The sequence below is a fragment of the Scardinius erythrophthalmus genome, assembly GCF_964197995.2.
Source record: "Scardinius erythrophthalmus genome assembly, chromosome: 12".
Taxonomy (NCBI): domain Eukaryota; kingdom Metazoa; phylum Chordata; class Actinopteri; order Cypriniformes; family Leuciscidae; genus Scardinius; species Scardinius erythrophthalmus.
Genome location: NC_138232.1, coordinates 10,470,257 through 10,480,142, shown reverse-complemented (window position 1 = coordinate 10,480,142; position 9,886 = coordinate 10,470,257). Strand labels below are relative to the sequence as shown.

The window sequence follows — 9,886 nt, the reverse complement described above, 5'->3', positions numbered from 1 at the left end:
TCGTTGTAAGAGGCCGATCACATGGATGTGACTATTGTGAGTCAAAGTTATAGCGCCACCAACAGGCAGCAGGAAGTACATCACTTTCAAAATGCTTTGAAATCAGTGTCTTATTTTTACCCGATTTGCTTCAAACTTTGTGTACAATGTAGACACACGGCAGATGTAAACCTGTGAAAGGATTATTGATATCTTAGATACTGTTGCCGTGGCAACGCATCAAACTTTAATATTATTTTTTGATGCTTTTGAGACTCTTAACATACTTGAAATTGCATGAAACTCAACAGACACATCACATTTATTAGCCCGTAGACATGTGCAAAGTTTCAGAAACGGGCGTGGTGGAATGGCTCAGTAGCGCCACCTTTAGTCAAAAATGGGGGCTTAGTTTTTCCTAGAATCACAAAACTTGGTATGTGTATTGTTCTCATCAAGACGGACAACTTTCTAATTTACATGAACCATCTCCGACCAACAGGAAGAGAGATATTTTGGTTTGAATGTGGATTTTCTGAAGAATTTTCTCTCCCTCTCTCTGTGTCTGTGTGTGTGTGAGGGGAGGGGGGGATTTGACTATTGCTTTTATATTGTTAATCAAGGTTTCAGGGGCTTTTGGGGTCCTTAACGTGCTCAAAAACTCTTGAAACTTTGCACACAGGTCAGAACCCACGGCCATCAGGGACGGGCTGAAGCTGGTACCCGGGCGTGGCTGGGGGGCTCAACAGCGCCCCCTTGAACGGGGTTCTAAAACTTGATCCATATATCAAACACGCTCGCATGAATTAATATGAAACTCGGTACACATATAGATCTCATCGGGCCGAACAACTTTACCCCGGTCAAGTTTTACGCCAGCCCAACAGGAAGTCGGCTATTATGGGTTGTTTGGAAAACGCTTGCTGTGGAATGTGAAATACTCCTCCTAGAAAATTCACCGTGTCCCCTTCAAACTCGGTGTGCATGTTGTCAAGACTTTGAGGATGCTAAATTGCGGACGGATTTTTGATATCTCGAACGGTTTGGCTGTGGCGAGGAATCGAATTTATGGCGAGAAAAGAGAAACACGGAAGTGGAATAACTTCTGCATACATTAACTGATCTTGATGAAACTTCAGCAGTGTGTTCGTGGTAAGAGGCCGATTAGATGGATGTAGCTATTGTGAGTCAAAGTTATAGCGCCACCAACTGGCAGCAGGAAGTGTGTCACTTTCAACATGCTTTTGACAAAAGTGGGGGGGTTAGTTTTAACTACAGTAAAGAAAAAACAGTTTGTATATTGTTCTCATCAAGCCGGACAACTTTCTAATTTACATTCATTAGCTCCAGCCATCAGGAAGTCAGATATTTTGGTCTGAATGTGGATTTTTTTTGCTAAATCAGCCTCTGAATTTTTAGCCACTCCTCTTAAACTATTTATTTTATTCCCACCAAACTTTTTCAACATGATGAAAATACATTACATATGCTAAATTGTGAATGGATAATAAATATCTTAAACGGTTTTGCTATGGCGAGGGATTAAAGTAATGTCCAAAAAGGAAACACTAAAAATCTTCTAAAAATGTAATTATATACCATTTATTTCTATATAAAAGTAAACAAATATCACAACTAAACCCATTTTATTCTGTTTTTGCAATTCAAGAAGAATGAAAAAGTTAAAAACAGGCTATTTAGTGCTATTTGGTTAAACAAAAAAGCAAACATAGGGCTATACTGCCCTCTTGTGTCCAAAAGGACATCAAAATAATATATAAAACTTTTTACCAGCTAGGCCAATAATGTATTTAAATATACATTTATTAGGTATGTGTCTGAGGATATTTTCCCACCGATTAATCGACGTGTGACACAGCTGGGGGCTTTTGAATTGCCAACTTAAAAACGAAAGTAAAATATGTTAGTCCGCACTGACATTGATAGTGGTTGAGCGAGCGTTTCAAATGAATTCCTATAGAAGTAGGAATTAACTGAAAAACGTTCACTCTGTTCTGCTCGTTCCTCACCGTGGATGCGCACCGTTTTAAATAGCTAATATGAGCATTTTAGTTTAATTTTAAAATTAGCACCTTTTGGGGGGAGGATTGCTTGAAATTATTTTACAAAAGCACAATGTTGTGTTTTATTGCAACTGTACACAAATATAAGTTAACACTTTGCAGTTTGAATGTCGTCCTGTATAATGACGGAGTATGTTTTTTTTTTTCAATCGCACCCACGCCACACACACACACACACGGTTTACTATCTTTGTTGGGACCATCCATAGACTTAATGGTTTTATACTGTACAAACTGTATATTCTATCTCCTCACACTAACCCTAGCCCTAAACCTACCTATCACAGAAAACTTTCTGCATTTTTACATTTCCAAAAAAAACTCATTCTGTATGATTTATAAGCTTGTTTACCCATGTGGACCTCTATTTAGGTCCCCACTGTGACACGAGTCCCCATGAGTCGGTGTGCATTCAGGTTGAAGTCCAAACCGGGATAGAAAAACATGAACACACACACACAGACACACACACACACACACACACACACACACACACACACACACACACACACACACACACACACACACACACACACACACACACACACATTCCAGCATTGTAATCTTGACATCGCAGCCTGTTCATTATAGCCTTCATAAAATATAATAATAAAATAGTCAACCTAACATATAAAAATTACACTGCTCTAAATAGTCAGTAGTACAATTCATACATTCACAGTAAGCACCGCTCCACTGTGATGTTTCCAAGCACATTTTTGCGCTTGTGAAGAGGATGATTTTTTCCATCGATATTGGAACATGAGTGAAGAACAAAGCCTATAATAAAGAATAGTTTAGCATCCAAATACATCGCAAATGTTGAAACAAGAGGGTTACGTGAGCCCAACACTGCTTTCTTTCATTTTTATTTTTACATTAAATTTAAAGGATTTGTTGTGGAATATTTTGAGTGTATCATAAAATCAGAATAAGGTAAGTCAAGTAATATTTTTGGTCTTTTATATATATATATATATATATATATATAAATATAGCTGCGAGCAGTGATGAAGGGCCAAAGCCGGCGGTACCGCCACCCCGGTGCCTTTAGGTAACTAAAGGCACCGGGGGTTGCGGTGCCACCGGCTTGGGCCCGTAATCGCTGCTCGCAGCTATATTTTTTTTTTACTTTTACTCATGGATCCTTTGAAACGAGCTTGGCCCAGTGATGGCTGCTTGCTGCTATTTTTTCTAATTGTCTTTGTAAATTTTGTTTTGACAACTGGTTTTCTTTTTCTGTATAATTTTCATTCCATATGACAGTTTTTTTTTCTCTCTCTCTCTCTAAAATGACTCTGGGACTTGTGTATGCTTTTGTTTCAGTGGTAGAAGGCGTAAGGGGATGCCTAAGCTGTTGTACACTTTGATTGCTGTTCCAAAGCTCAAGAAGATGCTTAAAGAATGCCACCTGTCCACTCAAGGCAGCAGAGAGCAGCTCGTGAGACGCCACCAGGAATTCACTTATATCTATAATGCACAGTGTGATGCACTCAACCCCAAATCAGGTATAAAATCAGAGATCAATAACCAAATGAGTGAATGGATGGTGAGACATTCCTTTGAAGGCATTGAAAAACATAGTCGGGATTCCATGTTACATGTAATTTCATCAAACATGAAAATGAATGACAACTATATGCTGTGGCCAAGCCTGAATTGCTGGTACTGTTTCACTCTGTCCAGCGATTGTAGGCGGTAGAATATAATTTATATGCTGGAGTTAGTCACCCTGTGGGGGACCCTGGCAGAAAGATGACAGGGCTGGTGGAAAAATACAGTAGTTTCATCCCTCAAGTTTTCTTTGAGTTACTGCTTCGCTTCTCACTGACCCTTGCAGAGCTGAATTTATCTCTTTTCATTGAGCTGTCAAAGGTTTCGTTGGAAAGCTTCTATTTTTCTTTTATTCACCTGATGTTACCATGGTTTCTGTTTAAAAGCTGGTCTTGTTTGAGTGTTTTTTTTTTTTTGTTTTTTACCTGGAGTTCTGTTTTGTCATATACAATAGCAGATTGAATTGATAAATTACACTACTCAAATTGCTTTGGATACCACCAGTTTGTGTGAAACCAGATGGTTATGTTATCAAGAAAGATTTGTGAATGAGAATCCTCCTGTGTGCTTTAATAAATGCAAGAAAACCTAGAAGTAGATGCTGTATATGTATTAAAGGGGATCATTTTGTTTTGTATTTGGATAGATTTATATGTTAGTCATTAAGTCTTCTTCAGAAAATGTGGTTGTAGTTTATAGTTAATATGTTTGCTTTTTCATTTGACAACAGCTGAAGAAATTGCCAGAGAAGTTGAAAACAACGAGAGGTTAAAGAATCAATTGGACCGTAAACGAAAACCTGTATGTACTACTATGGAATTTCATTTTTTGTATATACTGTCAAATCGAATAATCGCATCTAACATAAGTGTTTGCTTTTGAAACAACTATAGCGTTTAGATTTTTTTTCTCATAATGTTTTGTGTTTGACAGGTAATTGTCACTACGAAGAATCAGACAACTGAAGAAATTGAGGAATTACACTCAATATACCGTAAGTCCTGACACTGAAACTGACACTAAATAACGAATGAGACTGTTGCTCTTGTCAGTTTAGAGGATGCGCTGTCCTTGCACTGTTAAAAAATTACGTTTGAGTGATGTCACAACAGGGTCAGATTCATTCTCCTGCTTGTCCTCTGCATTATAAAATAAAAATGTCTGTTTGATATATGAACAGAATAACATGGACTACTTTCCCCTATCTCAAGGTTGACTGAGAATATGCACTTTGTATTTTTGCGGCTAATTATCAGCTAAGGATTTTTGCAAATGTTTTTTTGCTGTGGTTCCTGCACAATAGTTTGAGCCATTCTTGATATTACATAATGTGTAAAGTGTACATTAAGTCTTTGTGATGAGGAGGCAGGCTGTCTATGTGTAGTTACGTTCTGCCATCAAGTTATTTTGGTCATAAAAAAAATTCTTATTCTTGTTTTAGTTTTAATGCAAAAAATGCACAATTACACATTTGAATCACTCATAGCACTTACATCAGCAATGGTTAGATTCTTATTTTTATTCTTTAACTGACCCAGAAAGTCAGGACTGAAAGAAAATCCTGCTATCAATGTCAAAATCATTTGCAATATAAAAATATTGTTTAATTATGGTAAAAAAGTTTGTGTCTATGCTACAGTGAGTTTCTGGGGAGAAAATGGCTGTCAGATTGATGGAACAGCTACGATCATAATCATCAAATATTTCTTTCAGATTTGCTGCTTCAGTGTAATGCCATGTATCATCGGTGTGCTCTGCAAGGGCATTTGCAATTTCCGTTTCCACCTTGTATATCAGATCTTGTTTTTCAAGTGCAGTTTTGGACTCTATGCAGAACTGTGCAGATTTATAAACTGAAAACAGATTTAGCTACATCTTGAATGGAGTTGCACACTTTCATTTTAAGTTTCTCTCCTGATAATTTCAATATGAATAATCTCACTTCAGTTACCCTCAGTAGTTCTCTGCCAAAATGTTTTCCAGAAACCATTGCCTTTTGTGACTCCCAAGTTCACTAAGCAGCTTGAGTGTGTGTATGAGGGAGTGAGAGGGGAAGGTAGAAAGATCCCTTGAGGAGTTGGAGAAGGTGGTGATCAATACGACAATAACAACAGGGTCCCAAGATCGATCTTACCTCATTAAATGTTCCAATCTGCTTTAGAGACCCAGCTTAGAATGCTTACACCAAAAAAAATCAGACAATGGGCTCCAAGCTTTAAAGAAACTGTCCACTGTTTAATGAACTTTTGCTGAGAGGGCTTACTTTTATCCCATCCATCATTTTGTGTATGAGTCATTATTTTAAGTCGGATCTTTTCATTCAATTGGTTGATCTGCTTCACAAAACTGATATGAAAGATTCATTCACAATTAGGCTAAAAACTCGTTCCAGTTGTAGAAGTTAACAGCCTAATAAAGGAGATGATTATCATTGAAAAACAATGTTCCTCACACAAAGCTATCGTATGACTCCAGAAGACTTTAAACATAGTGCACAAGTCTTATATGGACCGGTTTATGGCATTTTGGACGATCTTTTTTTTTAATCTTTTTTTTTTTAAAGCTTAATCCTCTGTTTGTATGGGGACTAATGACAAAAGTGCCCAGTAAAAATCTTTTTTTGGGTTCCATGGAAGAAAGTACGACATACAGGTTTGTAACGAGTTGAGGGTCTGTAAATTATTCTTTTTTGGGGGGAACTATTCCTTTAATTGTTTCTGTTTATGGATGTTTATTCTCACATATGTCTTCACATTTCCTAATCTTGTGCCCTCTATTAACTTTAACTCTTAAGGTTTAGTCCCTAGTGCTCAAACCCGACCCATGTTTCTATTTGACATGCACAGTTTACAGCTGTTAGTCCTAGTGGCGTCTCTGCCATAATGAAAAGCCACTTACCCTAGCAACCTTATCCCAGAGGTCAACATTAGAAACAAAGCCATTTAAGGTGGATTGGTGTAATTTTCGCCAAGTGTGAAAACATTGTAATCGTGTAAAATTGACCTAGCAGGAAAAGACTAAAGCCACTGTGCGTTTAGAGAAGCCAGACTGTGATGTCGGAGACAGGTTGTTGAAATATTGATGCGCAGCACAGATGGGTTCTATAAATAGAGCCATGCTGAGATAAACTCTTGATTAATCATCAAAAGGGCTTGATGATTCACCAGCCTCATGGAGTGTCCGATGACCGGGGAAATGATGCGGGGTGAATAAGACACACGCCCAGAAATCTAGCTTTTCTATACAGGTTGATCTTAAATAATGAAACAAAAGTTCACCGTTAAGCAACAGCGTGAATATCTATGAAACATACATTTGCTTTTTGTTTCATTCATTCTTTCAATCATTAGTTTTTTTGTTTCATTTATTCATTTTTTGTTTCATAGATGTTTGAAAAGTTTGATCATTTGCAGGATGAAAATTCAGTATCTGAAAAATTGAATGTGTAAACACTATGGGAATAGGGAAATCTAATTTCAATTTTGGAGACTAAATAATGTCTTTTCCCCTAGGATGTGTGTTTACGACGACCCACATTATTTTTTTCTCTTGAAACATACATATAGCATTATACCTTTTATTTACCCATATTCAATCCAACCATCTCCAGCATGTCTGTCAAAAAGGATCTGTTTTCTTGTACATGTGTTTAGAATTTTGGCACACGTGTTTGCCTGGAGAGGTTTATTTTGTTGAATGATTTTGATGCAGATTCTCAGTTTAGTCTGCAGTATAATATTGTTTATAGATGTGAGTTCTGCTAGTCATTACATTTGTAATCCTTTTACTTTCTATATGTGGTTGTTATAATATAGATACACAAAGATACTAAACTCAAGAGCTTGTCGGGTGACTGGCCACTATCAGATTTGGTCCTGCTTTTTTCCATAGTAAATAACTTAAGTCTTCCATGAAGAAGCCTCAGATTTCTTTTCTAAGTGTTCCGAGTATGATGCAATGTGACTTCAGTATGAAAAGGAATATTTAGACATTGCATGTCTTTAAACACTGTAACACTAAACCCACTTCTTAGTAATGCTTTCAAGATGTTCACAACATGTTCATACTTTAATGTAGACTATGACCAAATAGGAAAACCTGTTGAATTCAAGATCTGCTGTCAAGTGTTGTTTTTTGCATCGAAGGAGATCTGAAATAGCAGGAGAAAGCTATCCGTTAGCATTCCCATTCCTCTGTTTTTCAAGTTGAAAGCATTGTAGAATTATGAAAGTAGACTTTGTTAGCTATCCATAGGTCACTTCTTCAGTTTTTTATTTATTTTTTATTCTAGAAGCTCCATAGCCTTTTCTGACTATAGCAAAAATGAATAAATTCAAGAACTTTCTGTTTGGTATGACTGTTTTCACAGTGTAAAATGGTGTTGGCTCTGGAAGAAGGGTCTGATTTCCTTGTTTACTGAGTGTCTTCAGCGTAAGAAAGAATTGTGCAAGAGAGACAGATCAGATACAGCTGGGTGGTGGCATGGCTTGGGTTAAATTTTTTTTTTTTTATTAAGGTCTGCATCCTGTGCAGCATGTTAGATGTTAGATACTTTTATTGATTCCGTGAAGGAAATTGCAGTGCAACAGCGAAATAGCTGTTAATCAACACAGCATGGTACAGCATACTACAAAGTTGTGCATGTGCACCTAATATATAAAAAATACGGGATGCACAAATGCTCAAAACAATTTAAAACATGCAAGACAACAAAATTAGATTTGGGAATTGAGATTTTCATGTTCCATTTACCAATCTATTTAATGATTCCGGATCTGAAATTATTATTACTTTCTATTCTATTTATTTATTTTTTTTACTAATTTTTGATCAATAAATGGAGCTGTTTAGGCATGATATCAGTTTGTTGTTCCTAAAGTGTATCACCATGGGTTCTCTTGGGACTTTCAAAAAAAAAAAAAAAAAAAAATTCTATAATGGTTTTTGGTTTGAAAGGCTATTTTTTCTTAATTTCCTCACTGTAGTGTTTTGTTACTGAAGCTTTGCTCACATAAAAAGTCAGTAATTGCTCCAACAGTTGACTACAGTCAACAAGTCATTCATGAGATAAAGTTCCCTATTTAGCAATTCTGTGATTACCCAGCAGTGGTTTGTGAAAAATGGCACTAAAAAGGGTTTCTAATGGAACTGCCAAAATGGACTTTCAGCTTTTGCAGTAATTATTAGAACGGATATCAGGCTACCTTGCCACAAAGCCCATGACTAATGCACACCATGTTCAATTGAGATTAGAAGCCATGCGTTCTAGTGTTTTCAGTGAGTAACATCAGTGTGATTGAGGTAAAATTACTCAAGTAATAGATATCACTAATAAATTTAGCTAATTTTTCAGTTTTAATGTCTAAAACTTGAGCCTTGAGTCTAACAGGCCCTTGCTGGTCAAATTTGTTGTATGTAAAAATACATCCTTTCACATGCATTTTTGCTTAAAGGCGAAGATCCAACTTTATGTATGTTTTTTTGCAAGACCCCCCTTTCCACTGTACATTTTATTGGACTGTCCCGCTTTTATTGCATGTAGAAGGCATTTTTATGAAGTAAACTCACTTAAGGACTTAGATTTTATCAGAAAAGGTTTTAGAACTTTTATCATATGTTAATAATATTAATTTCTACATTTTTTCTGTTTGGTTGTTTTTTATTTTTATTGCATGTGTTTCTTGTGTTTTTGTAATTCAGTTTTTGCCAAGATAGATGCTGACATGGCATTAAATAAAACTATACTGATACTTATCATTTGCATGTGTTTTTAAGCCTTGGCAGTTTAAATATTCAAGCGAAAGAAAACTCAGTTTTGTACTCACACTGTTTGCGAAGTTTTGTGCGCACACATCTCAGACAGCCCACGAGTACTGGACGGAGTTCTCTTTTGCGTGTTGCGTTTTGAATGGACAAATTCACACAAAATTGTAAAAATGCCCATTTTGGTGAGTATCCTCGTAAACACAGTTGGTTATGTCTAAAGTGATCATTAACAGTCAAGAAATAACACGCATTTGTAACACTATATTCGATCTTGTAATCTTAAAGTGACAGCAGCCTAATATTCTTGCTGTTGTCTGTTTTTAATGTTAATCAAACAACAAAGGACAAAGAAAAAAATCACTCACTGCCCTTGACCAAATAACTTTTGTAACTTTAAAAGTCCCGTTCTTCGTGATCCCATGTTTCAAACTTTAGTTAGTGTGTAATGTTGTTGTTAGAGTATAAATAATATCTGTAAAATTATAAAGCTCAAAGTTCAATGC

General features: G+C 36.4%; 1 protein-coding gene across 5 annotated transcripts in view; it reads left to right on the top strand.

Moving 5' to 3' along the window:
* The window catches only part of rad18 (RAD18 E3 ubiquitin protein ligase), a 48,971-nt gene that overhangs the window by 23,256 nt on the left and 15,829 nt on the right, over nucleotides 1-9,886 (top strand). For all 5 annotated transcript variants that reach the window (XM_081381551.1, XM_081381552.1, XM_081381549.1 and 2 more), the window contains exons 7-9: nucleotides 3,390-3,571; nucleotides 4,348-4,418; nucleotides 4,551-4,611. In XM_081381551.1, the coding sequence (XP_081237677.1) occupies nucleotides 3,390-3,571; nucleotides 4,348-4,418; nucleotides 4,551-4,611 (314 nt within the window). The remainder of the gene's footprint in view (nucleotides 1-3,389; nucleotides 3,572-4,347; nucleotides 4,419-4,550; nucleotides 4,612-9,886) is intronic.